The sequence below is a fragment of the Oikopleura dioica genome, chromosome PAR, assembly GCF_907165135.1.
Source record: "Oikopleura dioica chromosome PAR, OKI2018_I68_1.0, whole genome shotgun sequence".
Lineage (NCBI taxonomy): Eukaryota > Metazoa > Chordata > Appendicularia > Copelata > Oikopleuridae > Oikopleura > Oikopleura dioica.
In genome coordinates, this window is record NC_137293.1 from 13,260,253 (window position 1) to 13,287,892 (window position 27,640).

At 40.9% G+C, this 27,640-nt stretch overlaps 11 protein-coding genes across 14 annotated transcripts in view; 4 read left to right on the forward strand and 7 right to left on the reverse strand.

Moving 5' to 3' along the window:
* LOC145703927 (solute carrier family 25 member 3-like) overlaps positions 1-27,640 on the forward strand; it is a 43,493-nt gene that overhangs the window by 11,386 nt on the left and 4,467 nt on the right. The window lies entirely within an intron of this gene.
* On the reverse strand, positions 301-1,059 carry LOC145704124 (uncharacterized). Its single transcript, XM_081781561.1, has 2 exons — positions 923-1,059; positions 301-875 (listed from the first exon to the last, which is right to left on the reverse strand). Exons 1-2 carry the CDS (start codon positions 982-984, stop codon positions 509-511), a joined length of 429 nt encoding a protein of 142 aa, XP_081637687.1. The 5' UTR covers positions 985-1,059; the 3' UTR covers positions 301-508.
* LOC145704382 (uncharacterized) lies at positions 4,099-4,846 on the reverse strand. The gene is made up of 3 exons (XM_081781832.1): positions 4,718-4,846; positions 4,348-4,517; positions 4,099-4,302 (listed from the first exon to the last, which is right to left on the reverse strand). The coding sequence occupies exons 1-3, from the start codon at positions 4,810-4,812 to the stop codon at positions 4,169-4,171; spliced, it is 399 nt and encodes a 132-aa protein (XP_081637958.1). The 5' UTR covers positions 4,813-4,846; the 3' UTR covers positions 4,099-4,168.
* On the reverse strand, positions 5,131-11,849 carry LOC145703929 (C-Jun-amino-terminal kinase-interacting protein 1-like). Its single transcript, XM_081781345.1, has 10 exons — positions 11,788-11,849; positions 11,638-11,745; positions 11,390-11,596; positions 11,250-11,344; positions 11,089-11,207; positions 10,179-10,309; positions 9,984-10,129; positions 5,438-5,570; positions 5,279-5,349; positions 5,131-5,236 (listed from the first exon to the last, which is right to left on the reverse strand). The coding sequence occupies exons 3-10, from the start codon at positions 11,532-11,534 to the stop codon at positions 5,198-5,200; spliced, it is 879 nt and encodes a 292-aa protein (XP_081637471.1). The 5' UTR covers positions 11,535-11,596; positions 11,638-11,745; positions 11,788-11,849; the 3' UTR covers positions 5,131-5,197.
* LOC145703921 (uncharacterized) lies at positions 5,670-8,115 on the forward strand. Its single transcript, XM_081781334.1, has 11 exons — positions 5,670-5,847; positions 5,910-5,962; positions 6,061-6,137; positions 6,199-6,288; positions 6,524-6,671; positions 6,714-6,869; positions 6,950-7,173; positions 7,213-7,379; positions 7,418-7,692; positions 7,757-7,899; positions 7,976-8,115. Exons 1-10 carry the CDS (start codon positions 5,685-5,687, stop codon positions 7,832-7,834), a joined length of 1,431 nt encoding a protein of 476 aa, XP_081637460.1. The 5' UTR covers positions 5,670-5,684; the 3' UTR covers positions 7,835-7,899; positions 7,976-8,115.
* LOC145703941 (uncharacterized) lies at positions 10,470-11,062 on the forward strand. Its single transcript, XM_081781358.1, has 2 exons — positions 10,470-10,706; positions 10,753-11,062. The coding sequence occupies exons 1-2, from the start codon at positions 10,502-10,504 to the stop codon at positions 10,872-10,874; spliced, it is 327 nt and encodes a 108-aa protein (XP_081637484.1). The 5' UTR covers positions 10,470-10,501; the 3' UTR covers positions 10,875-11,062.
* On the reverse strand, positions 11,908-14,371 carry LOC145703926 (solute carrier family 35 member F3-like). Its single transcript, XM_081781341.1, has 8 exons — positions 14,258-14,371; positions 13,637-13,692; positions 13,427-13,568; positions 13,129-13,379; positions 12,760-12,901; positions 12,461-12,717; positions 12,268-12,396; positions 11,908-12,213 (listed from the first exon to the last, which is right to left on the reverse strand). Exons 2-8 carry the CDS (start codon positions 13,670-13,672, stop codon positions 12,037-12,039), a joined length of 1,134 nt encoding a protein of 377 aa, XP_081637467.1. The 5' UTR covers positions 13,673-13,692; positions 14,258-14,371; the 3' UTR covers positions 11,908-12,036.
* Positions 14,511-16,721, reverse strand: LOC145703923 (alpha-1,3-mannosyl-glycoprotein 2-beta-N-acetylglucosaminyltransferase-like). 3 transcript variants are annotated; one of them, XM_081781338.1, is made up of 8 exons: positions 16,625-16,721; positions 16,333-16,578; positions 15,991-16,222; positions 15,677-15,944; positions 15,341-15,635; positions 15,141-15,302; positions 15,055-15,100; positions 14,511-14,697 (listed from the first exon to the last, which is right to left on the reverse strand). In XM_081781338.1, the coding sequence occupies exons 1-8, from the start codon at positions 16,698-16,700 to the stop codon at positions 14,691-14,693; spliced, it is 1,332 nt and encodes a 443-aa protein (XP_081637464.1). In that variant the 5' UTR covers positions 16,701-16,721; the 3' UTR covers positions 14,511-14,690. The 3 variants fall into 3 exon arrangements, with proteins under 3 accessions (XP_081637464.1, XP_081637462.1, XP_081637463.1); XM_081781336.1 differs by having other exon boundaries at positions 14,511-14,690; positions 15,045-15,100; XM_081781337.1 differs by having other exon boundaries at positions 14,511-14,690; positions 15,042-15,100.
* The window catches only part of LOC145703920 (fumarate hydratase, mitochondrial-like), a 38,385-nt gene continuing 25,436 nt past the window's right edge, over positions 14,692-27,640 (forward strand). The window contains exon 1 of the mRNA XM_081781333.1: positions 14,692-14,697. The gene's annotated coding sequence lies outside the window, so the exon portion shown is untranslated. The remainder of the gene's footprint in view (positions 14,698-27,640) is intronic.
* LOC145702704 (B-cell receptor-associated protein 31-like) lies at positions 16,746-17,859 on the reverse strand. Its single transcript, XM_081779965.1, has 6 exons — positions 17,717-17,859; positions 17,497-17,676; positions 17,289-17,452; positions 17,134-17,246; positions 17,014-17,089; positions 16,746-16,958 (listed from the first exon to the last, which is right to left on the reverse strand). Exons 1-6 carry the CDS (start codon positions 17,857-17,859, stop codon positions 16,927-16,929), a joined length of 708 nt encoding a protein of 235 aa, XP_081636091.1. The 3' UTR covers positions 16,746-16,926.
* On the reverse strand, positions 22,269-24,206 carry LOC145703918 (poly(rC)-binding protein 1-like). The gene is made up of 7 exons (XM_081781330.1): positions 23,991-24,206; positions 23,694-23,899; positions 23,534-23,648; positions 23,273-23,490; positions 23,033-23,220; positions 22,722-22,989; positions 22,269-22,677 (listed from the first exon to the last, which is right to left on the reverse strand). The coding sequence occupies exons 1-7, from the start codon at positions 24,195-24,197 to the stop codon at positions 22,284-22,286; spliced, it is 1,596 nt and encodes a 531-aa protein (XP_081637456.1). The 5' UTR covers positions 24,198-24,206; the 3' UTR covers positions 22,269-22,283.

Genomic DNA, 27,640 nt, shown 5'->3' on the forward strand with positions numbered 1-27,640 from the left:
GTAGGTCCCGGAAATCAAACAACTAAAAATAGTTGAATGATGACTTCGTTGAAGGTTCTATTAATTTGATATTCTTACATTTCTAAATTGAAAAGATAAGAATTTCATGGCTTAACAACAGTTCTGGCCATTTTTGATAAGAAAAGCAAAATTGTAAATTGAATTTCAGATTTTTCGAAATCCTGGATCGCGCGGAATCCTGAATCACCCGATCCGCGTGATCAAGGAATTCGCGCGATCCGGGATCCGCGCGATCCAGGATTCCGCGCGATCCAGGAGCAGCCTTTAAATTCACTTGAGATGATGCACTGGAGATATTTTTTATCCTTCACGTAAAGTTACTGCTCACTTATCCAGCCTGACGTAAATATTGATTTCTTTCGCAATGGAATTAGATTTTGTATTTAATGATAAAATAAGTCCCAATTGGCGTTTTCCGCCTTTGAGAATATGTCAGTCAGACAGTAAGTGTGTCGGTCAGAGTTTGGAAAGGTTAAAGATACAAAAATTAGTCATCTTGGGAGACAAAGTCGCCAAGCCAGTCAGATCGGTTAGTTGAGCCGTCAGTTCCATCGTCGTTGAAAAAGTTCGTTTCGACGCAATCCGTAGCTCCATCGCAACATTGTCGGCAAACGGAATTCTCGATTTTGATATTGTTGAAAGGTTTGCACTCTTGCCACTTCCACGGGCCGCGAGCGTTGTTGCTCTTGTTGTTGAGGCAAGCGTCGACTGCTTTGCAGCCAGCCTGGACGAAGTAAGTCTTCCCTCGCCGTTTTCGGAGTGTCACTTCACATGATGTTTCGTTTGGTTGGCACTCGACTGTGGTAGAACTGGCTAAGCACTCGGCAACGCTGGCCGCATTGCAAGTCATGCAGCTAATAAATATTTTTTAACAAAAAAAAAACCAAAAACTTTGACTTACGAAAAAGGATCAGCAGCTTCTTGAGAAAAGACTACAGCAGTGAAAAAGGCGAAAATCTTCATTATTGATATTCTGATTGTTTTGTCGAAAGTATTCTGATGGTTTCAATTCTGACTGTTTCGGTTTTTATACTCGCGCGCAGTACTCATGAGAACTCAGGGGGCGCGCGAGAGATAACCGATTCTTCGAAAAGTAATATGTTTCATCTCAACTCTTTGCGTTTTGAAAGTTTCATCAGGTTATGAGGCCGCGTGAAATAGAGTTCTGCAGTACTTGATGAATAAAACATGCTAAGAAAACGTGTTTGATTTATCTTTTTTTCACAGTTTTATCAGGAGTTTTGTAAACTCAAGATAAGATACTTCCTTGTGGTTTTAACTTTAAAAACTTTTTGCGAGTTTTTTTCAAATACGAGCAAGTAAAAGGAATTCCTCATCATTAAATTATTTTTCTTATTCAAAAACTGATTCGATTCTGGCTTTTGAAAGAATTATGGAACGGATCTCTAAATCTTTATTCTATTTGCATATGTAGACAGAATAGAAAGTAGAGAAGCGTATGTCTAATTTTATTTCATAAAGAATGGAACTTCCGAAAGTATTTTTGCAATCAGATATCGACAAAATTAAAACGTTCACGTAAGGGCTTTTCCGGGAATATGCTGCTAACGTCCGATCAAAGGGAGGATGAGAAATCTGATCTGTTGTCGTCAGAGGCTAATGCCACAGAGTTCGGGCAGCGTTGATTTTACAATAGTTCTAACGTATAGGCAGTCGGCCACAGATATTTGACGCCTTCTATCATTGGATCGATAAGGTAACGAGGAGAATTAACAGGAAGATTATAGCTTTTAGCTCCACTTGAATCTTTTTGTCGTGTTAATATTTTATCGAAAAAAGTCATAAAGTTCATTTGTCTTCTGACAATAACAAGAGACTCAAGATATAGATTATACTGAAAGAAAATAAACACATTCCTTTTATAACGAACTCGTCTTCGTTTCTGTCGTTCTTAACAATTTTATCAATGACAACTGAGTGAAATCCGACTTCTCCTTGAGATAAATAACATATTGTTCCAATCATCGGCTCACACGCCTGCAGATCGTACCTAAGAAAAATTTCTCTCTGAATCATCTTTCTTGGCGAAAACGAAGCTCTGCTGAAATACTCTGGATACTTTTCTTGCATCTTTGTCATATGCAAAATGATTTTCCAACCTTCATCTTCAAGGTACGATTTTTTGGTAAGCCTATTCAGAACTCTTATTAATGCTGTTGTCTGGAGATCTTGCGTGCTCGTATCGATTTCCGGTTCATGTTGTTGAAGGTCGAGGCCTTCAGCTGTACGAGGAACCAAATTGAAGATGATTGTAAGAAGAATATTTTTTTGTGTCAACAAACTATCTCCAAGAACATCTTTTTTGTCATAAAAAAGTCGACGAGACAGCAGAAACTTCTTTATGCAATATCGGAAAATGTCGGAGACCGCGAATATTGTGCAAAGATAGGTGCTTTTCTGATCAAACGCTGTCCGTGAAATCATTAAACTTCTTGACAGCATAATTTGCTCCAATGAAAAGTCAACATTCTCGAAGTTATGAGAACATAAAGTTCTCACTCCTGCTTGTTCGATTCCAAAAATATTGGAATTGAAATTGACTTCTACAATCGACTGAGCTCGTTCGACCATCTGCCAGATTGTTAAATGATAGGGTCTGTTTTCTGAGAAGGCTGTCATAATATTTTTAAATTCTGTTCGAAAGTTCAAAAGACCAGCTTCTGTGAATCGATCGTCAATAAATAATTGTTCTTGATAATTTTCAATATGATGGAAATTGATTTTCCAGGCACTTTCCCAGTCGCAAAGAAGGAAAATCATGATCCGGAAGAGGGGTTGATTATTTGCAACGCCTTGATAAAGCTGCTGGCCAACGCAAAACCCGGGAGTTCCTCCCTTGAGTCCCCCGCCATCAGTTATCTTAAACTTTGACCCATTTCGGATGTATCCCATTTCACGAAAGCTCTTTTTTCCAGTCGCTTCGCACATAATTCCAAAATCTGCGAGTCGCAATTCATATTTTCCTTCTTTATTTTTGATGAGTAGAATGTTTTGAAGCTTCAAATCAAAATAAAACAATTGTAGTTTCCATAAATAAGCGAGAACTTCTTTAAGTTCTATGACAATCCTTTTACGTTCAGTTATGTCAATTAGATTCCGTTGCAGAGCAGTTGAAAGATCCATGTCAGCCCGTGAAGAAACTGTTATCCATCCAAGACAATCCTGCTCATTTGTGTCGTCCTCGTGAAAAATTTCAACGTTGACGTAATTGAAAAGGAGGTTTTTATGATATGGGAACAAGCCTTCTTCTTTGTGGACTTACTTATTTGCATTACAGACTATGTGGAAAATTTATACTTGATGCAGAATCAATGCGTAGGGAAAAGTAAATCTTTTCCTGAAAGATTGTCCTGATTTACATGATAAAATTGATCAGCCTTATTTATCCTCAATTTTACATCAAGTCGAACTGTTTTGCTAAAAAGCGCCGACGAGAAGGGGTGAAAACGGTAGACAAATTTCTTTTGTAAAATCTGATCGCCAAGCACCAACGCCTCCCCTCCACAGGAGATAATAGCGGGGTAAAATAGCTGAGATTCCAATTCTACCCATTTTCCCTGAAAAGGATGATGAGGAATACGATAGTTTAACTTACTTGATTCCCTTCTAAGTTGTGTTTATGAATTTGTATAAAGCGTCTTTTCGGGTATTCAAAGATGAAATTTCTAATCACCCATTTTTGATATGCGCTCATCGAATGACTCTCTAGGAATTCTCCTTGGTCATCAAGAACGTCCATTTTCTTCGTCACTGTGTCAAAATTAGCGACTGACCATTCCAAATAATTGTTCTTATTTAAGAAATTCATTCGATTGACGGACTCAATAAGCAAGCTTCGACCATTTCTGTGACATTCCCGAGCGATCTCTGGGCGTTTGAGTAGCCTTCGGATTTTCTCTTCAGTGAAATTATTACAAAATTCTGAAAGCCCCATGTTCTTTGATTAATTCTTTGATAATAAGAGCGACAAGCCATGAGATGTCGAGTTTACTTTCCCTTTTCCTTTTTCATATTTACGAATCTTGTTTTATGATGACTCAAGTCAAACAAAAGCGATTCAAAAGATTCAATTTTATTAGTAAGAAAGATCATGTAGGAAAAGGTAAAAGACATAGAGGTAAGTAAGTTAGAACATATCAGTGGTCCAGTCAGAGACGGGTCGAGCTGCAGCTTCGAGACTTTCGAGCCAGTCTTTGCCGTCGTTGGGATCAGCAGTTGGGAAGCATTGGCGGCAAACGGAAGAGAGTTCAGCGCCGTTAGCTAATAGTTGAATGAATAGCTTGTCTTGATTGATTGAAAACTTACCGTCTGTAAGAGCAGTAGTGCACTGGCCATATGAGTTTTGCTTCATGTTGTTCTTGCATGCTCGCTTTTGCTTGCATCTCATGGAGACGGACTCAATCGCACCACCTCGTCGTCGTTCTTCCAGCTGGCATGATCCTTGATTAGCCTGGCAGTCGACCTCAACGCCGGAGCTAAAATATTTTTACACGTTTTTTTTTCAATCTGTTGAAGCAATTTTAATCCTTTGCGACCTTTTTGCTGCCATAAAGGTTAAGTTGCCTACAATACTCAAAAAATTAGTTTTTCTTTTCAAAAATACTTCCTAATTTAAAAGAAATTGTCTGATAACAAAAAAACATTCAATGTTATTCGCTATGAAATTTTTACTTACGCAACACAGTCCGCAACAGTTGCTCCGTAGCACTCAAAGCACTTGCTGATTGTTTGAGCAGAAGCGAAGGAAGCGATGATGGCAAAAAGTTTCATTTTGTTTTATTTGAAAAGTGCTCGGAAAATATTTTTCGATGATGAGAACGTCTTTAGACGCTGCTTTTATAGGGTTTATCTGGCGCTGTTGGTGGTGTTTTGGATATAGATTCGCGTCTAGGTAAGGCCTTAATCACGGTTCTGTCAATTGGAGATTACCCACGTGGATTGATCCTAAACCTGCTCAGATTTCAGCGCTCAGAGCGTAAGTCGTTATCAGATTATGAAAAGTGTGCATTAGAAAGTTCGAAAATCATAATGTAGAATTTGGGTTTAGAGGCGTACCCACGTTACAAATTAGAATTTTCTGACGTCATGTGTATGTTATCATAGGCATCTTTATTAAAATAAAAATACAAAAGTTCGGATACAGATTTTGAACTCATCATTCCAGGTACTCGTCAGCTGTTAAGTCGCAATCGTACTGAAAGTGATTATTTTTCAAAACAAAAAGGGGTAAACTTACCACAGAAGAAAACCCTTGCTTGAATGCCCTTTCCATCGCTGATGTCATTTCAAGTGATGATTCAAGCGAAACTAAAGATGGAACTTATGACCGGAAAAAGACGATAATTTCGATTGAAAATTCGAAAATCTAACGAGCTTCCTGTTCTGGTGAACTTACCGAAAGCATGCGCGGCGCAGCCTTGCTCTGGATCGAAGTTCCTTGAGATGAAAGAAAAATAACGTCCGGTCGTGCTATCGGTCCCGCAGTAGGAGACCATATGAAGAGGGATGAATGTTGAATATGTCAGCAGCTGAAATTTTATGATCAGAAATAGACTCATCTAAAATAACATCAAAAATACATAAAAAATCTCAAACTACTCCAAACTGGTCACGTGACCAAAGTGAAGGGTGATTTTTATCAGATGATTCAAGTAGGAGTGATAAGCCTCGGAGCTCCCGTCAAGGATCGCGCACAAAAGAGGCTGAATGACGAGGAAAATTTTAAGAGAAGGAAAATTATGAGCTCAGTTGCCGCTACAATAAGCTCTTATACGAACGGACTGGAAGAGGGAACGTTTATTATCTGATACGGCTTCTAAATTGGTTATAAATTTTGTTCAAAATATTCAAGTTAGAAGCTCGGAAAAGTGATTGTTGTAATCAAGCGAAATTCGAAGCGCGTCTATACGCTTGCTTGCAGGTTTGCCAAGTTCAAACAATATCTAATTGAGGAGATTTTATAAATGCTGAGCTACTCAGCGAGATTAGGATTAGCTCGGAGGATTAAAAGGACTTTAGTGCGTCGACGTTGACCTCTGCCAGGAGTGCTACGCGTCAGGGACAGTTTTTGGCTCCCACCAGAGAAACCATACTTGGTGAGTTCTGAGTTATGCAATTAAATTTCGTCACGAGCTTCCATAACGAGTAAATTTCTAGCGTTTGGCAGCGAACAGGGCAGAACTCATTTAGTTGCTCTTGTGGCGAGCGACATATCATCCGAACGCTATTTACAGAGCATTTCACGAGGTACAGACTTAACTGCGGAAAACATCGCCTGACTCGAGTCAGTCGTGCATTGTCTAGGATCGCAACAACTCCCTTTGCCACTCTTATCAGTTCGATAATATCACTTACACTTCACAAAAGAGAAGCTAGAATATGGGTAGAAGTGAGCCTCGGAGAATTCCTCCGAGACTGAGCTATATGAGCATGCTAGGGAGTTGTTTTAAAATAAGGGCATTATTAGTAATTATCTACTAAGTGAGCGCCATCAAAACTGGGCGAACGGAACAACAGGTTCCACCCAGACCACTACTACCACAAATAACTCCTCCACAGACGCGACAGATTCTCACGTAATTGGCGCCTCGAGTCCGTCAACACCGACTGCATCATCCGCTCCATCAGAGGCAAAATAATCACTTCACTTTCAAGGCTAACCAGATATTCAGACAATGGACAGACGCGCTCGAGTAAATGAACTGCTTGGAACTTACCACCCTTCCAATCAGAGTTCAAACGTACCAACAACAAGCTCTTACTCTTCGATTCGAGGTACGAGCAGAGCTGGGGACTATCTCAATCCAGGACCAGTTGCAGAAAGGCGACTCAGGACAGGCTATAATATTCTAAATTGTGGTAATTTGTGGACAATTTCTGTCTCCAATAGTTTTTGAATAAGCCAAACTCAAGCACTGAGCGACGATCGAGCAACATTTCCCTGGGAGATGATTCGAGTCCTTCATATACGTCTAGCTATCGCTCAAGATCTCCGTCAAGATACAATCCCGAGAATTCAAATTACGCGCAACGACGTGCACGTCTCGGCCTTGACAACAACGACGACTCCACACCTTCTTATTCCGCGACAAGGCGGGCTCGTTTAGGTTTGGACAACGACGACGACAATAAGTAAGTCGTTATAGCGAGACTTAACTCAAACCTTTATAGTTCTTCTTACACATCTCGACGATCCCGACTTGGTCTCGATAACGATTCGGCTGGAGATTCTTACACAAGTAGATATGCAAGGCAGAGAAGTGAACGAGAGAGTAGCGCATCAGATATCTCCAGAATGTCAAGAAACTTAGAACGTTCAGTTTCATCCATTCTATCTGGTAACTTCAAATATCAGAAATTATTTTCTTGATGTCAGGTGATTACCGACGAGGTGCAGAGTCTCGATCCTTTATCGAAGAGTACGAAAATGATAGAAGAGCTAGAAACGGTCTATCTCGCCTTGGAAGCGAAGAGCCGTCTACTTCTCGATCGACAAGATACGGTGCTGATGAAGAAGAACCTTCTGGAAATGGTGGTTTGTCAAAAGAAGAGGAAGAAATGGCCGCGAAAAACTTGGGTGGGTTGACGAAAAAGAAGCGGAAAAAAGAATCGGTACTGGCTGGTACGAAAAAGAGAAACAACGTCAAAATCAGGAATGAGATCAAAATTTTTTATTCATCACCAAATTGTCTGGGGTCTATTTTGATCTGATAAAAGCAAGCTGAAGCCGAGAGGGTATCGCAAGAAGCTATTCAACAAGAAGAAGAAGAGCTTGATTTGGAAGAGGAACTAAGCCCAGAAGAAATTGTACTCCGAATGAATAATGTAAACATAAATGAATTCGGTCGAGACCCAGACAAAGCTTCGGTTCAATAGAAACAAGATCAGACTTTGAGCTGATGGTATTTTATGAATTAAATATTGAACCATGCTAAAAGGTGATGTTGTTTTCTTGGCGCAGTGTCAATGCTTCCGAGCAGAGTCAGAAATCATCAAAAAGCACTCGAATAAATTGACAAGACTTGTCGAGGAGCACATTGGCGAAGAGTTCATTCCCCTCGAATGTTCCGCAGTTATTCTTGATCATTTGCTCAATTCGTTCTACAGCATTTCGAGATTAAAGTTGGAAACGATAGGTAAATTATTTGATTTAAAAGCTAAGCTAACGATGATTATAGAATGTCTGATGCTTTTGCACGCCGCACAGCGATATGAATGTAGAAAAACACGTGACTGGTGCGTCGAGCAAATCAAGAAAACACTCGTGTCCTCAGATGCGATGGCGTTATTAGTGGCGCTGGACATTGTCGCTAGATATTGTCAGAATCCACCACCTCAACTTGACAACCTTGTAGCCAGCTGTGTCAACTATCTTATCAACAACAACGCGTTTGGACGTATTGAGGGAGTAAAGCAATTCCATCCAAAGATTTTCGCTATGGACGAGTCAGTCCTCACACAATTAGCGGTTGGTGTCGCCGAAAATGGCTCAGGGAAAGGGTCAATTCATGAAGAATTGGAAAGATTAGCCAGAACTTTTATAGAACCCTTCGAAAAGGAGACTCGATCGTCGAATTTTGAAAAATTCTTAATCTTTGGGCGGGAGAGCAACGGTAAACTTGTCATAAAAAGCTTTATAACTAGGGGAAATCACTAATAATTTGACTTTTTTTAGGGCTTAGTAGGGTGGGCTTATAATACATTTTTAGAAAGCCCAGAAGCTGGGAAACATTTTGACTATAGATACTTGGGGGTGATCTCGTACCCTGAGGGCATTTAGGTACGTCCAAAGTCCCAAAATCTGGCCAATTCCAGAAATTGGAATTTTTGAGGCAATAACTCGACCTTTCAGAAGGTGCAATCTATCCCAGATTGTAGCCCAGGCTCTGAGGGTCATTTTGAGATATAGAAAAGTACTGAGACCCGGGGGTTTCTGAGGAGGTAGAGGCTCTTGAAGTTGGGGCACTCGACAAAAATTGAGTACTTTTTTACAAAAAGTACACCATTTGTGTCACAAATGCCTCCCAAACACTTTTTATCTATGTTTTTTCGTTAAAAAATATTTAAGGAGTCATTTGGGGCATCCGAGGTCAGATCGGGTCACTCATGAGAGTTTTCTAAATTTTTCATAATTTTTGACCTAGAGTGACCTCAGATGACCCCAAATGACTCCTTAAATATTTTTAAACGAAAAAACATAGATAAAACGTAGATAAAAAGTGTTTGGGAGGCATTTGTGACAAAAATGGTGTATTTTTTGTAAAAAAGTACTCAATTTTTGTCGAGTGCCCCAACTTCAAGAGCCTCTACCTCCTCAGAAACCCCCGGGTCTCAGTACTTTTCTATATCTCAAAATGACCCTCAGAGCCTGGGCTACAATCTGGGATAGATAGCACCTTCTGAAAGGTCGAGTTATTGCCTCAAAAATTCCAATTTCTGGAATTGGCCAGATTTTGGGACTTTGGACGTACCTAAATGCCCTCTGGGTACGAGATCACCCCCAAGTATCTATAGTCAAAATGTTTCCCAGCTTCTGGGCTTTCTAAAAATGTATTATAAGCCCACCCTACTAAGCCCTAAAAAAAGTCAAATTATTAGTGATTTCCCCTATTTATAACCATACTGTGATATTCAGCGAAAGCTCCCGAGGTGCACAATTAAAAGATATCCTTGAGTGTCTAAGGCTTGAAGATAAGCTCAACTCTACTCAGATTTCGAAAATCATACAGGTAGGATTGTTATCGATTGAATCTCGTTAGTAGTGATTTTAAGTTCCAACATTTTCACGAAAACTTCGAACCTCTTCAATTTCTATCGCTTGCTATTGCCAAGGTCATTCTGACAAAGCACAATTAAAAATATTATGTTCCTGCTCATTGAAACGAATAAAGACTAAACATCGAATACAAACAGGTTACTGACAATTTGAGACATTAACTCACATGGTCAGTAGCAACAAAGTCACGCTTTTTCAGCTGATTCATTTGAATAAGTCGAAGGCCGTCGTTGGAAACAATCAAATTCATAAGAATAGGTCGTAGTTTTCGTTTGAGCACATTACCAACTCCTTCCCACAAAGTTTTCCCTCCTTGAAAAAATAAACAATTCAATTCAAATGAAGCAACTTAAAGGTTAACCTTTATGATGAGGAACTCTAGCAGAGCCAAGATAATAGAGAGTGAATAAAGCAGGTGGCGTTTCAAGAGCAGTCGCATACAGGCCTGGCAGAACACCTTTCTTTCCCGTTCGCAATGAAGTCCCCATCACCCTAAAGTGGCATAAATTAGGATGAATTCGATATTATTGTTAGCAATTCAGCATAACAAGCTTGTTTTCATTTCTAAATTTTTATCAACAGCGGCGCTGCTCTCGCAGCTGTTTAATCTTATCTAGCGAGACACGATTCCTCCATAAAAGTAACGAACGACCTCTCCAACAGCATCAAACGAAAACAATAAACATGAAGCTTTTTAACTTTTTCCTCGCTGTCGCCATGGCTCAATCTACCCTCTCCCCAAGAGGCAAGATCAAGGATGAAGAGAAAGGCCCCCGACAGTGCGGAAAAGTCAAGCTCGCTGACAACCCTCTCGCCAACGGTTTGACTATCGAGTGCAAATCTCGAAACGGCAAGGCGAAGAACCCCCATCGAACCAAGCGATGCAAGGGTAAGTCAATTTATTATCTACTCCGAATTTCATTTTACGCTTTTAGCTCGATGTGTTGATTCTAAGAGAAACAACAACACTCCTAAGAAGTTCTTCTGTGTTGACAACAAGTGGATGAACAAGAAGGGTACCCAGGAGCTCAACGTCAACAACCTCGGTTGCAAGTAAATCAATGAAAAGCCCCAAAAATGAGCATGCTGTGGTGCAAAACCCAATATCATCATTTATTCTCTGGCTTACTTTCTCCCTATTGTCATAAACCAATGGTAATCATTTGACAAGATGTGCGTTTTGACCATCTGATTACGCTGGTTTCACAATCACACATTTCTGTTAATTTGAAAAATAAATAAAAATCGAAATCAACGATTATGCGACGTACCATTCATCATTAATATTTTCTGAGGGCTTGATCACCAGTGGCTCGCCAATGCTGACGGGTAGTTGGCCCTTCACCTTCGCAGAGAGTCCAAATGAAGCGATGTGGGTTGGAACAACAACCTTCAATGAATCAATTATGAGAGCGAGTTTTCAAGCACAAACCTTTCCTTTGAGAACAGCAGCATCTACCTCTAAGGGCCTGAATACTCCCCATCCACATAATTCTTTGAACGAAGCTTTCGTGATTGGCTTCTTGTCTAAAATCAACGTTACTACAGAATCTTTGAAGCTCCGGAACATACAGTTCAAAACTTCATACGACAACAATTTGACTACGATAATATTTGCCTTCAGAAAGGCGAGAATGATTGACTCTGGATTGTTCGGCCGGTCTGTCGTACGCGTCGGAAAGGGAGAGGCACTTTTTAGGAGGAGCTTGTTTGGCATCGCGGAGACTTTGAGAACGGGAGAGAGGAGCACGGCGCTGAGGTAGAAGTCCTATCGGTTTACTGAACTTGTTGTCAGAATAAACATACAAGAAGCAGCTTACTTTGACCGGAGAGAAACAAGCGACTCCATCGAACTTGTGTAATCATCGCGCGTTATTTCTGAGAGATCCATGTCCGAGAAATCGTCGATTGTTAAGTCCCGAGTAAGCCTAAAGTTGGTTTGTGATCCCGAATCGAGCGAGGTTTCTTACTTGTTAACATCATAGCAAAAACTCGCCGGCCGTGGCGAAGACGCCGGTTTCGGCACCATTCTAAAAGCAATAAATTTAATTTCTTTAATAAAGAATCTTTAAATTTAAATTAAATAGAATTACTGTCATCGAGTAACGAGCAGAAACGCTGAAGAAATCAAGCAGAAGAGTGTTCACAATGATAGTTGAAATCGCTGAAAACTCAAAATATACAAATTTGTGAAGCTTAGTGAAAAATTCTTTGACGAGCTAGGAATTGAAAGGCAGAGTCTCGGCCTTTTCATAATCACTTGGCGAGCTAGAGTAACTGCTCGGCAATTTCTTGCTTTCGCTTTTCTCTTCATTTTGTGGGAGTGGAATGACGATGAGGATCATTGCGGCGAACGATAATCCAATTCCAAGAAGTTGCTGCGTGCTGAACGTGTTCTAAAATAATTTTATTAGTTTACCGGCGCGGCTTTAAATTGCAAGAGTCAGTACCCCCCAGAGGAATCGGTCGATAACTGCATTAGCGGGAACTGGGAGACTGTAGCCGATGGCGATTAGGAGGGGAAAGGTCACCGACACGCCATAATTGACAAGCCAATTGAAGAAGAGTCCACATGTCGACTGAATATAGACGTTATCTTGGATAATTGTTCTTCGTTTCATTATCTCTCATCAATTCTCTTACCGAGGCAATAAGAAAAGTCCAAGTTTCTGTGTCCTTTGGAAACTTTTCTATGTCGGTTATAAACACGTAACAGACGGCTGGGAAGGAAATAAGCACAGAAAACAGTCCAATTAGTGTCAGGAAAAGGGAGACTTGGCCGCTAGAAATTGTTCCAAGGAGCTTTTTAAAAGTAATTTTGTACGCAGCGGCACCAAATGCTGCGAAAAGTACTGGAATGAAGAAATTGACCTGATCGGCGAATCCGACACATGTATTTTCTTGAAAAACGTCGATGCAACTAAAATTTCTTCGGATCTCACCTGTGACCGTTGCATTAGTTCCACTCTCTGCTTCAAGCTCGTCACAATTAGAAGTAAGCGTAAGACACAAAACGCCTCCAAAAGCGAACAAGGAAGCTAGTAATTGACGCACATTCGAGGCGACACCCTCATTCTTCACTCCCTGAAAATTTAATTTTTATTCTGCATAAATTCCTCTTTCAAACATTTCCCTAGGGACCTCAGAGGAAAATTGCCATTTTCGGAAAAGTTCAAACTTTTGATCTTTGACGAAAACAGCATTTATTATTTATCTTTATTCAGAAGTAAATTATACTGAAGTAAATAATGAAAGCATCCTCTTTCGCGTACGACAGAATTAATCCGCAAGCAGCCCACTTCTGTACTTACCAGTAATAAAAGAGAAAGAAGATATACAAACATAATTTCGGATGCCATGATAGCCGAGACGGTGGTATTGCTGAGATTGATAAGGGACCGCGCATAGAGGTAGTTGGTGACGAGATAGATAAATGTCAAAGGAAGAACCTTCGTGAGAATAGGCTTCAAAGAACATACTCGCACTCCAGGGCCAAATAACGAGAACGGGGATGAGAGGCCAAATGTCAACGGTTGTGACTTGAATTTGTTTTGAAGAACGACTATTGTTGAGTTGATAAGTTTAAATGCTAATTGCGTGCTTTATTACCTGATAATGCGTACCCAGGGAAACACAAAATAAGGAAGAGCGTTGAAAACGCTGTGAAAAATACGGGACTGAAGGTGTAGCCAACAAACTTCTTCATTAATTGAGCCGCAGAAACATTTGCGACCATGATACTTTCACATAGGTATTGAAAAATATTCGTCGTTGAAATTCTATTTTCTTCCTTGATTTCAAACCTTTCCTAAAAACGAGGACGATACCGACAATCAATCGATGACTTCTTCCCATTTCTCAATCTTTCTCTCGCTCTTAAAAAATAAGTTCAACCTCACGGGCGGACAAAACACATCCTCAAATCGGTGCATATGCTCCAGAGTTGAAAAACGTCCCAAAAGGCTTATCCTACGAATAATTCATCTCGAATGTATAAATAAGTAAAATCCCTGCTTGCCCAGCTGCATTTATCGGATTCTATTTTTGGTGTGGGAAGGATTTGTGCGGCTACTGCGCGTCGGTATCGATTAGCAAGGGTACATTATACAAAAAGAGATAGTCAATAATTACTTACTCAGCAAAGATTTCGAAGTTATCTTATATGAATCGAAATTAAATATTCTCTCACTAAATAAATAGAAACTCGCTTTATTAGACTTGACACTGAGACATCTATCTAATTGCCTCTGACCATAAAAAGAATTCTCCTTTATAATTTCAACTTGAAAACAAACGTCTCTGTAGAAAAAGTAACAATTTGTAGAGAGGAAAGGTAACGGCACGAATAGTCTCTGGGGGAAAAGGATTTAATTTGCCGTGGTGGGGAGTTATTGCTCAAACTGTGTCCTGCGCGGCGGCGACATGAAAAGCCAAACTGACCACTTTTCAATAAATAAACTGTCGAGGGATGCGGGCTGGTATTTCTTATTCAGGTTCAAAAAGAATTCAATACTGTGTTTCTGGGATAAAATCAATTTATGCAGACTCGAAATGACAAGTTTCTCGATAATAAAATCTTTTTGATTGTTTATCGGGTAAACAAAGACTGTCTGCATATATTTTGCCTCTGCCACATTGCATTTTTTGAAAACACACACAAAATGCAAAATTCAGAAGAACACGTCAACTCAAATTAATAGCAGCAAGATTTATTGCACATCGTAAAGGGGTAAAAATGCTAGAGAGATAGAGGAACGGAAACGTACTGTTTCCGCGGGTTGAATAAATAAAGGTAACAGTGAATAAAAACAGAAAATAGATGATCTCTACGGGATTTTGGCTTTTTTCTAAATTTGAAACTACAGGTTCTTGTCTAACAGGTTTTTAAGTGTGACCAAAAATTTCCGTAACTTTTGATTGGGTTAATATAATTACGATCTGTAACTTGCAGAATGTAGCCGAGTATTGGTTTATTCATTTAAGATAGAGTTGGTGTCAATAACTATTCTGGTGGTGGAGTTATGACGTCATCAAAATGCATTATAAAAGGGCGCATTCAACTTTGTGACGTCATAACTCCACCTCCACGGGTGCAAATAACACCAAAAGCTTATTTAACACACTACAGACCCTCCCTAACAAGGTGCAAAAGAGAGAATCGAAATATCTCGACTCTAACACCTTCAAAAATGCTCCACCAATTTTGGACACACTTAAAAATAACCTGTTTCTACCAGTCAGTGTGGTATTCCCAAGTTCGAGGATTCGGAGGTGAAATGTACACTAATCTCGTTTAAATAACTATGATCCGAAAATATCCTACCTCTTTTGTTCTTATAAAGCGCAGTGACGACTCCGTAGTAGCCCATTCGAGGAACACCGGCCTTGAAGTCCTGCATAACGCTGATTTTTCTGGCAATATTTTCAAATTCTTTCTTTGTTTCGTAAATCAATTTTACTTCTGGAACTTGTAGCATCTCAAAATCTGAATCTTCGTTAGCAGAGCCGCTCTAACTTTTTTACCTGAAATTGAGGCAACGGGGACATTTTCAACTTTTCGTAAGAACTGCTCATCATACTGTCTTCGTTTGATGGAATTTAAATCGAATTGATTCCAATTGAAATCGCCATGGAACTCGTGGATTTTCCCCAAGTACTGGTCAAAGAACTGGCCGTTTGAAACACCAACTTTTCCAAACGTCGAAGTTCGTGGTACTTCTGGGTGAATGCACTGACGGCCTTTTCGTTGCTCGACATTCCTAACCCAGTCGTCCCAGAATGCAGTTGGCCAGGTTGAAGAGAACTCTTCATCCCAAATCTATAAACTTAGTTAAAATGAAATTCAAACCATGTAGGTACCTTTTTGGAGAGCATCCAACCGAGACCTCCAAAAAAGTCAGTTCTATAGACAAGAGCTGGATTTTGCTCAATTTGATCGTCTTTTCCATTATCATTCCATGTCGAAAGGCAGAAGAGGTTTTCATTGGGGTCATTTAGCAACGGAGAGAATTTTCGGAAGAAATCGATAAAATCGTGAGAAACTAGAAGATCATCCTCGACGATGATTGTCCCAAGAGCGTTAGGAAACTTTTTGAAGATATTTGAAAGAGCGAATTTGTAGTGGCGGCTTGAAACAGACTTGATTAGGGTAAAAAACGAAAACCAAATAGTACCTTAATTTGAAGTAGCCTTGCATGTTTCTTTTTACATCAGGAAAGTCGGACAAATCCGGCTGATATATTGCACTGATGTGGTCATTTTCACGCGTGTATCTTTCGATGACTTCTTTTGTGCCCGCGTGGCCGCAGTCTTGCGATACAACGATCGGATGCGATGAAACTTCAAGGTGTTTTCTTGCTGTAAGAATAGAATCAAGTGCTCTATTCACTGTTACACGATTACATGCTTTATCGAGGGTCGATCATTTACCTCTAGGCTAGAGGCTCTAGCTAACATGATAGCAAAGGAATCAAAGAAAGAGATCCCTTAAATCGTCAAAAAATGATCGGCCCTTCCTATGACGAGGATCGGGATAAGAACATCATCTTTCTTACTATCCTCTTTGAGATTCGTTCTTGGAGGAGGCCGAGCATGTCTATTAGCTTTTTCTTCAGCAAAAACCTTCAGTTTGTCATAAATTCCAGACACTTGACCTTTGATAAGACTATTCCGTTCATTTAGTTCTTCAATTTTTGATTCCAGATCCGAGAGAGAACTTTGGAAGAGGCTTGAGTGGAAGCGATTTCGATCATCAAAAAGTTCTGAATGTTTTCGTTAAGACTAAGACTCATGTAGATGAATTTTTACCAGAAAAGAGTGTAAAATTTGTGATAATGGCCACAACAAAAAGGCATCCAAGCCATCGGGCTAGCGAGCGATCCATCTGCAACTACGTACTCATTCTTAAAAGCGTATTTGGAGACCGAAATTGAAAAAGTATTCATGACATGTATTTTTCCATTGAACTTGAATTCGGTGTAAGAGATGAAGAAATGATTAGAAAGATAAATAGAGTCCCGCTAAAACTAAAAACGGATGGTTAAAAATAAAGGTCGTGTTAATTAAGGGCTGCAACGAGTCGTTTTTGAATTTCGTCGCTCCAATAGAAGTTATTCGTCTTTTTTGTTCCCGGAGTCTTTCGCCTTTAAATGATTTATATTTATTCAACGGAAAATAGTTCGGCAATGAAAATCATTCCTGAAGCTCTTCACAAACTCGATCGTACTCTCGGGTAAGTCCCTCTGCCTGAGACTTCATGGCTTCAATTTCTTTCTAAATGATAAATTTAGAAGGAGTTTGGAAACTCATTTCTTTACATCTTTTTGGTTCAGTTCTTTATTGGCTTCTCCGAGTTCTTTTTGGGCAGACGCCAGTTTCTTCTCCATTTCCTTGACCTTATCTTTGAGCTCTTGCTCGACCTCGTCAGCACCTATCAACGGAATGAGCAAAATGCACTTATTCCTTGGCCCACCTTTCTCTTCCTTTTCTTTATTCTGGTCAAGAAGAAGCTCCGCGGTTCGAGAGGCAGATTCCGCCTGAGATTTCGCAGCTGAGGCCTCGGCCTTAGCAGTTGCTTTGTCCTTCAGCAATGACGCCAATCGTTGAATAACAATCCACAGAAAGAGCGAGAATCCACTTCAAATTTATCTCATTATCAACCAAATTTAAAATAACTCCACCTGATGTAAAGATTTCGCTGGGAGCGGAATTTCCACATAAGAATATGGTTCAAAGTGTCTGGATTAACAGTTGCTTCTGCTTTTGCCTGCTCTTCCCGTTCGATGTATTTTTGCATCTCTCGCCAGGCATCGACGCAGAAAAGACCGAGGATGGAGGCAAGCATGTAGAAAAGGGTCGATCTACGGCTTCAGTTATCAACAGAAAACGCCAAAAACAAACCCATTGCTGGAGATTTTCTTAGCGATTCCCGATTTGAAGAGAGAGCTCCACCACTTTGAAGAAATCGGCCGCAAGCAGAGTAAAAGCGTTATTCCCAGCTCCACATAAAGAATAGCAGCCACAAATTGCCACTGAAACGACATTCTTGAAAGAAACACAACTTGAAAATTGATTTTAACGAAGTTTATTTTGAACTTTCAGTAATCAGTAGAACCCTCAAAAGTTTCATTTTCATGCGCTTTGCAGTCCGCGTTTCTCGATTTGAAATTCAAGATATTTTTCATTGACTTTCGTCGACGGCAGCAACCGTTTTGCCCGTTTTTCCGTTCTGCCCAAATGCCGTTTTGCCCGAAATTCCGTTCTGCCCGTTCAGGGCAAAACGGAAAAATGTGCTGAACGGAATTTTGGGCGAAACGGCATTGGGCAAAACGGCATTTAGGAGAATGAAAATGAAGATGAATCTCGCTCTTTAGTATCCAGGGGCCATTTTCTCTCGAATGCTTTTCTTGATAGACTTATCTTCCAATGGTCCTCCAGCAACGGCCACTTTGAGCTGCGAAACCAAATATGCATGTAGATTCTCCCTTTCCCCCTACTCCCAAACCGGAAGTAATTAAGAAAGTTACTTTGATTCAAGCAGCTGATAATAATTGGAAGTGATTTAGTTCAAAAATCTATCATCAAAAGACTTTAACGATAGCGGAGAATTAAAATTCTAATTTTTTGTCTTCCATATCTTCAGTCTTGAGGATGATCTGGGCCGTGCTTGATCACAATTCCCGGCTCAGGATACCACCAGTTTTTGTTTACTCAAGGATTCACACCGAGACTTGCTCCAACTTGGGCCCAGGGGCAGCCTCTGCAGGAGTTAACACCGGCGGCGTGGTCCCTTACATCTCCTTCACTCGGCTCGACACCTCCTGCACGTTCTCACTCGGCGGGGGTCGGGCCAACCGAATCTTCGCCTTCATCATCAAATTCAAAATAATTTTCTAAATTTCGCTTCGAAAATGACGTTTTGCCCGAAAATTCGTTCTGCACATTTTTCCGTTTTGCCCTGAACGGGCAGAACGGAATTTCGGGCAAAACGGCATTTGGGCAGAACGGAAAAACGGGCAAAACGGTTGCTGCCTTTGTCGACAGGCGCCTATCGAATAAATATGCGCTGTGATGATGAGACCGAAGACTATCGATAGAATTGTGCAGCAAAATTTGCGATTTCTGCGCCTTGAAAAGAGCGACGAGCATTTTCAATGCAACTTGGTTTGACAACATTCGGTGGGGAGGCTCTATCTTTGGCGGTGCTGTGAACTCTCGAAATCTTGAATCAGCGTATTCAACCTCAGGAATCGGCCTGTCTCTATGCGGCTGAAGACCTGAGGGAACCTGCGATGCGTCGAACATTTCGTCAATTTTCGATAAAAGTGGGGACTAAACTGAGAAGGAGTCTGAGCCAATGCAAATTTAAATAAGTGCTTATCTATATTCAACACTATTTTCACCACCCTAAATCCTTCTGTTGGAATCCTGCATATTAAAAAGTCACATAATGCGGGCGCGTTTTTCAAACAGAAATTTATTTTTGAAAATATGGAAAGAGCAAACACACAAAATAGGAAGAAATAAGCCAGAAGACGGTGAGTGGTCGAGTATCGACTCGAGTCACTGTGCGACAGTACGGGCTTTTAGGTTCAATCTGATAGAAGAGCTACCGTGAGCCGTAGGCTGAGCCCTAAACGCTGGCATTTCCTATTTCAGTGAGAACAGCCAGCGATCGTTGTAGGTCCGGATTCTATCGCGCATCAACGCAGCTTAGAAATGAAAAAAGTGAATGAGGCGCTTGATGATTGCTTGATAGAACCCGAGCGCACGAAGAAAGCTCGCTGTAGAATCTCACTGACATTGAAAATGTCCAGGTATTTGTCTTACTGAAGGAACAATGCATTGGACACAACAGCAAGGACTAATGAGTAAAATAATAAAAGGACAGGAAGGGCGGAGCAACCTTTGGCGCAAGGCAAGGAGTCAATGCGGATAGACAGAGAGTAATCTTGCTTGAAGAATGAAAAATTTGGGCCCTAAGATATATTTTTTGCTGTTTTTTAGATATATAGACTCGCGCGACCGAGTGAGAACTTTTTTGAAAGCTTATTAGATTTTAAGCGCGCTGGAAGTAGGAAACAGTTTAATAATAAAATCGAAATAAAAAATCATGAGAAAAAAAAAGAAGGGAGGATCGCGAAATGGCGTCGAATCAAATGCGCTAGCTTGCCTGTAGCTTGGGAGTACAGAAAACGATGTCTCAGTTTTTGGATTCAGTCGGATTTTCTTTTTCATTCAGAGAGGAGAGAGGAGTAAATCAGTGGATAGTATAGAACATCTATGTGAAGGAAGTTGCGTTGCGGGTTTTAGAAGAATACTGAATTCACAGAAATAGTGCCAATTATGAAGTAATATTAAATAAAAAAGGTTGATCAGTGACTCGACTGACGAGAAGAAAAGTTTGCTAGGGTAGTTGCTTTGAAAGATGAAAGTACTGAAATAGGAAAACTTTGGTGTATATAAATATCAAAGAATAATATGTGGAAAAATGAAGCTAGGAAAAAAGCGATTGTGGGGAATGCCCCCCAGAAGAACCAAGTTCAATGTTGATTGGTTTTGATCTTGAAGATCACTTTCCAGGGATGTTGCTTTTCTCGGAAAAGCGCAATCTCGTGAAGGGATTGATGCAAAAATTAGGATCTGGGCAAAGCCGAGCATATATTTTGTTTAAATAGAGTCGTGAAGGAGGTTCTCCGGGCACTGTACTGTACTGTAATTGCGAGGTCCGCTAGAGAGCAGCAGCAAAACTTTGTTTTTGGAACTTTTTTGAGTAGTGAGTAGGATGAGAAAAGATTTGGGTAATTTTCTAGGCGGGAGGAGGTTCGCTACAAAACGAGTAGTGCCGCGGAGGAAATGCTAAGATTATAAGGTTATTTTTAGTAAAAATGTTTTCAGACTTGTTTGGTTGATTTTTCGTGAAGAAGAAATTTTTATGGGGCATTTTTGAAAGGCATATATCGATTCATTATTGTTTCATTTTCATTTTTTTGGATGAGCTGACCGGTCGGGCCCGGTTTTGTTTCGTGTTTTCTGTGAGTTTGAACTGAGAGTAATTAGAATTTTAAAGGGAAAAATCAATGAAATGTTGTCTTGAAAGCCCTCGGATGGATCATTTTTTGAGCGTCAGGAATTTTGAATTCCGCTCGGGAAAGGTGTGTCACGTGGGTGAAGCCACGGCACAACGGAACTTGAAAGTAGCTAATAAGAGCACCTTTAGTTGAAGATAATACGTAGTAGGCAAATTATGATTTTTTTGGTTTTTTGTTTTTTGTAGATTTTTTTGTGTTTTCGAAGTTTTTTAGATATTGATAAAATATATTGAAATTTCAGGAACCACACCAAACTATACACAAAGGCGGTTTGTAACGGCTTGCTTACCGATAAAGCAAGAAAAGGGGAAAAATGAACTTTCACGCGGCTTGGGAACCGGGTGGTGATGTTGAAGCAATCTGAAGGTAAATGGGAAATTGTAAAGACGAGAAAAATTATGGAAACTGCACCTATATATATTTGTATATTATTAGGCCTGAATAAACTCCGAGTGTAGGTTCCAGAGTCTAGGATATACAGCGTAGAGTGATTTTATGCATTTTGTCCAAAAATCTGATAGTCGGAAAAATTAGATTTTTGGTTGAGGTTGAGACATAAATAGACTATGGGTATTGGCAATGTTTAAATTCTTTTTGGTTTAGCTTGGGCCGCGCATTTGATTCGAAGCTATTTCTCACGGAGAGCCACTAGTGGCGCTATAAAGACGAATAAAGATGGTTGTTGAAAAGATTAGGTAGTATCAATAATAATATAATAATAATAGTTATAAGATAAAGAACTAAATGAATGACTTTAAATGGAGAAAGTATGAGCTCGAGGGGAGGGGAAGTCTGGAGCACATGCTGAACTTTTCAGTATGTCAGGGTACACCTTTAGTTTGATATCTAGATACTGGTGAAGTTCATGAAGTTGTGCTTTTCGAGGAATCAACAAATTGTCTTCATTAAAGCAGTCTCAACGCCATTAGATAATTTACGGAATTTATAGGATAATTATTTGATGATCCATTCCTTGGTGTCCATATCAAAGAGTTGGTGTCCCCTAGTCGGCGGTGGAAGAAACATGTCTGTTTTGATAAATGCGTCTGAATCGAGCCAGCTCGAATTTGAAGAGTCGTTGTTGTTGTCTAGAATGTTTAAACTCAATTTGTTGAGTCCCAGCTCGTCGGGCGAGTGGGGCTCTTCGGGCGTCTTGATCGGAGGTGGTGGTTGCGGCATTGCGTTCGACATTGCCATGTTCGGGTGGGAATTCATGATGGCAGCATGGTTCTGATAACGGGGAGAAAGAGATTCTTGGTTCGGGTAGCTTCGTTGTTGCTGGTGCGTTGGTGAGGGTTGCTGAAGTTGCAGTTGTCTAGGTCGTTGATTATTCTGACACGGGTTTCGGCGACGCATTAAAATCGTTACTCATTAAATTAAAAGACAGTCTGCGTTGGCGAAAACCCTTCCTGAAGATTGTTGAAAACATGGTTTTGGTTGTCAAAATGATTATTAGCAGCATTGTGGAAGTTGGTGTTTGGTTGGTTGTAACTTTGATGATCTGGTTGTTGCTGTTGGTGATAGTGCTGCGGCCGTGGGGGCTGCATCGCTGGCGCTTGCTGATGAGGAGCCTGCGGATGATGATGTTGGTGGTGCTGTTGGTGGGGATGAAGATGCTGGGGCTTGAGTGGAGAGAGGTGTTGTGGAGATGGAGTAGAATGATGATGCAGAGGAGTGGACGGCGAAGCGGGCTGATAGAAGGCGGCCGAGGAGCTGGGCGTAGGCGGAGGAAATGCAAACTGAGTCTGGTTGGAACTTGGTGGAGAAATACTTAAACAGTCCTATCAAAACACTGTCTGGGCGTCACTTAGTACCTATTGAAGCTTCTGCTAAGTGGCGAGTGGTAGTTCAAGCCGCTGCTACCGTCGGAGCGTGCGTCACTTGGCGGCGTGCCGATGATAGAACCTTGCGGGTCGAGGATAGGGAAGGAATTGGACGTGTTGTATTGGTTGAGCTTTTCGTAGATCATCTCTTTTGCGATTTCGACTTGCTCGGACTTGCCGCAAATGACGCATAGGGCATTGGAGTCTGTGTGGCCAGTGTATTCTTTGTCGATGTAGACATTAGCACCGGATGTCTCCTCTGAAGTCGTGGCTTATGAAAGAAGAAATGAAGTCCAACTTACGAATAATCTTGATATTCTTGCCCTTCTTTCCAATAACCATTCCGACGGCATTGAGCGGGATAAGGATGTTGTCCTGGATGCGTTTCTTGCTTTGTTTTACAAGTTCGCGCTCGGTTTCCCGAGAGTTCCAAGTAGTGTCAGGGCTGGATGAGTTCCAAACGCCGATTTTCGTGTCATCATTTGTTTTACTACAGCCATAAAGTAAGCGATATAGTCTCAGAGCTCAGCAAGGGTACTTACGCGCTGTCAAAATAGTTTCCATTGTGGTCCGGTTTCATCCCACTGTAGCCCGAGTTGTTTCCGATTGTCTCATTGTAATTATGAGCCGAGCCAGTCGGCTTGTGAATGGGCAAACTTGCTTGCGGTGCTTGCTGCATGTTCCTGTGAAGACCAACTTGCTCAAGGAGATTATCCCGGCGAGCTAATAGCTCCAGGACTCGCTTCTCCGCGGCTTGAACCTGCAGATCGATTAAGACCAGATTTCTGAAGGCGGAGGCATACCTGCACTGAGTTTCCGCGAATGATACATTTGCCAGCGTACTGAGCCGGGACGTTTTCCTTGTCTACGTAGACGAAGGCGCCTGTCTTGTCCTTGATGACTTGGATGTTCGAGCCACTAAATGTTAAACCAATTAGGGCGATAGCGTTGAGGAATACTCACCCGGATCCGATGACACGGCCGACATCGTCGCTGGTATTCAAAGCTATGGATTTCTCAGTGGTTTCGCGCTCGCGCAGAAGCTCCTTGATGAGCGATTCGGCATGGTCGAGGTTGTCAACAGTTGGACCTCGGATCACGCAGACCCGCTTCGTCACATCGTGCTCGAATGGTTCTGACTTGATCGACATCCAAACATTGCAAACTTCCTGAAAAGATTGGCTGTTATCGACTTGTCTTAAAAGACTTTTCTTTTTTTATCGATTATGGATTGAAAGCGCTTTGAAGTTGTGTACTGACCTTGATAAGATGTTTCATTCGTCCATTTTTGCCGATGACAGCGCCGGTGCGCTCAGCAGGGAGGTAGATTGTGCGGCTTTGCCCCTTAGGATACTCAGGGTTGTGTTTATTAGGTCTGCTGTCATTGCCAGATCCGTTCGAGGCCGAGGAACTGGTCGATTCTTTGCGCCAATCTGAGCCCATATCTTGAGGGAACTCCATTGGCATGTAAAAACTTTTCACGTACACCCCAAGTCCAGTCTAAAAATGAAGGATTTGATTAGTTTTCGCATTAAAATCGACTAAAATCAGACAAATAAGGTCATTAACAGTACCGAAATGATATTTGAATCAATAAGTCACATAAAGGTAGCATTTTTCTCTTGTTAAAACTGAATGAACAAAAAATCAAAATACAGAAGACATTCTCTCGGCCTCAGTTAATTGCAAAGGAGCGAGTATGGCAAGTAATAAATTGTCTGAGATCGATTTCGGACGCCGCCCTATTCCTGGGGGACAATTGTGTCGACTCGGCACACCCATATTCTCCATAAACACAAATCCAAGCTACGTGAGCCGATGATTGATAAGTGCTCAAGGGGAATAATTTTTAATTTTAGATTTTGATCGATCATCGCAAAAAGGGCCAAGTGTTCTTTCAGAAACAGTTCTCTCAATCTCCCTCGACTGGGTAAATTAATGCATTGATAGTGTGTAGTCGCGCTTGGAGCGATTTCTATTTCGAAGATTTGCACACACAATGGAGCTTACACCTGTCCCGACAGGTTACATGATGCACTATTATCACACGGCTCGGGTCTCACAGACGAAAGACTAGCCCTCTTCTGAAAGCAAGGACGAGAACTAAAGACTGTAGTTGGACCGGTTTATACCGTTGTTTTAACTTACTGCGCTAGACTCTATCTCCTAAAACTAAGAATTATTCAAGTAAGTTTTCCGTCTAGCAGCCAATCTCACAGCTTCGTGTGATGACCCTAAGCGAGTGCATTCCGCACTAACACTAGTATCTGACAATACGAGGCCTTCCTCTATTTTAAGCGACGCGCTCTTGGCGAGAATCCAACAGCGAGATTGTGACACTACAACTTGTATAGTGCTGGCATTGTACAGCCAAACATATTTTCTCCTCGTTTCAAATAAAAGCGGACTTCGATCAATTATTTAGGTCATGATACGAGTTATAGCGAGTTTAGCGAGGCAGGCGCAATTAAAAAGACACTAGCGGAAATGAAGCAATAAATGTAATTATTGAGCACGGCAGTTTTGAGTGACTCGATCAAAATTGGAGAATATACTTTTTAATGAATTCTCTCTTTTGTTTATCGCGGCGGTATTTATTCAGAATAGGGAAAACGGAAAATCCCCATCCCAAAAAACGCCGTGCTTATACAAAAAGTGTGTAACTACAAGAGCACTGGAGAATTAAATCCTCAACAAATTCTTAATTTTCGAATTCGAAAAGCAAAATCGGTAAGGTAATTTCCAATTATTGAAATGGTTTTATTATAACACGGATTTCAAATATAGTTCTGTTTGATTCTGCTTGAATTTCACAAAGCTTTCGAAATTCAAAGTCTGAAGAGGAACATGTCAGTAAATATCAAATCTCGTAAAAAGTCGATTCTCTTGTAAAAACGCAAAAAATCGCTAAAATTTGGAAGAACGGAGCTGGATGCTTCTCGAAAACGTGATACGTGTGAAAAAGTAAAGAGCGCAAATTCATAACCCGTGTGAAATCGCACGCAAGTACATGCACTCAGTTACTGTCTCCGCTACTGTATTTACTGTAACTCGGTTCAGGAAGGTCCGCACGGTAAACCAATTATCACCTACTTAGTGCCATTCTCGCGGGAATATTCCAAGCCTATTATTCGCAACATTCACGTAATGGATCTATATTATGCATATGGAATTGAATTTGAATACAAATCAACTACAGAGCCTGTAGCGCGGGGGCAAAATTACACTACAGTGAACTCTTTTGCCCTGTGCAAATTTGGCTTCGGGGTAAATTCAAAATCGAAAACAGATAAGAATACGCTTGATAATGGCTTTTTATGGTCATGTGATGATTCATTGATATTCTTCACGATAATACAGTTACGAATAAAACATTGTAAAAGAAAATACTCAATATTCTTCTATTGCTTTTAAATATCAAAAATTTAATAAAACAGCGTAATTTAGTAACAAATAATTATATCTTGAAGTCATAAAAAATAACTAAAGAATACTGTGGGCTAATCCAGCAGGCGAAATTCTCTTAAAATCGGGCGATAAGAATCTCTGATAAGAATCGCTCTCAGCCGGGTTGAACTGTAGTTCATCAAAGTTGATAAGCGATCTCTTCAATTCACAAATTAAACTTTTCTTGATACAAAAAAGTGGTTATTTTCAGAATACAAAGGCCGGAGTAGCAGAAGGCGTTTCTCCATCGAATTTCTATTGGCCGGGGCTGGGCTAGCGTAAGAAATCTTTCCCTCAAGGGAGGGGCGTGCTCTTTTCTTTTTCTGTGAAGGACGGGTCAACCGGGTCTTCAGCTGTTCTTCCGGCTCTTGCGAATGAGGGTCTTTCTGAAGCAAGGGCCTTGGAAGAGAATGAGGGCCACCTATCGCTGGGCGCCAACCTACGCCCGGTCGCCAATTCCTTTGGTTCGATCGACTCCGTCCGAACCTCTTCTCTCTTTCTGTCGCTCTCTGTCCAGCTCGGGCTATTGATGTGGCCCTCTTGGGCTCTCGCACCCTTGCCCCGGTGCGACCAGGAACGACCCAAATTTTGTAAATGCCTTTTTTGCCACTTTTGGTGTAACAACTTGCGACTGGAAGACACTATGCCGCGGAGAACAGTCTTCCTTTCATCCCTGAATCCATCTTCAAGTTGAACACTATTCTGTATCATAGATACAGTCAGACGAGCACTGCCGAGCGGAGAAATGGAACATGCGAGGGACGGAACGAACCACCTAAAATAGAAGACTTGGATCGGCTCCGCTCCGGGTATAGATGGAAAATCTCCGCCACCGGAAATTTGGAAATGTTCCAAACAAACTAGAGCGCATCTTTGAAGTGCTCAAAGTGTTAGTCAACTTCTGGGATCGAGTTATAATTACAGGGCTTCAAAGTTCGCAGCTTGCTTCAAGCGGAATAATAAGATAAGCGAGCTTCAATTGGAAATTTTCGACAAACGATCGATCCAGTTGAACTAAAATCCACGACAAACAAGTGATATCGTCGAAGAGCCCTCATTTGAACAAGGGATGTTTTCGTAAACACGCGTTGGCAATTGAATTTTGAAATTGCAATTTTGAATTGTAGCAATTGACTCCAAACAATGTCGGTTTTTATGCTCGGCTAGCAGCGGGCCAGGCAATGAGGCACTAATGAAGCCATCGGCCGAAGTTTCATTTTCGCGAAAAAAGAGCACTCACCTGTCTGCTCTCCACTCATGCATACATGACATGCACTAATCCAGACATAATAGCGAAAAATAAATCAAATTATAGAAGATCATCAACAGCGCGACTGGAACTTGAAGATTGAAAGGTCAGACTTGTTAGAAAAGGGATGAGTTTGTTCAACGAGGAATCCCACTATCCCATATCGAGGATATGATATCGTAGCACTAGAAATAATTACTTTAGTGCCATAAAT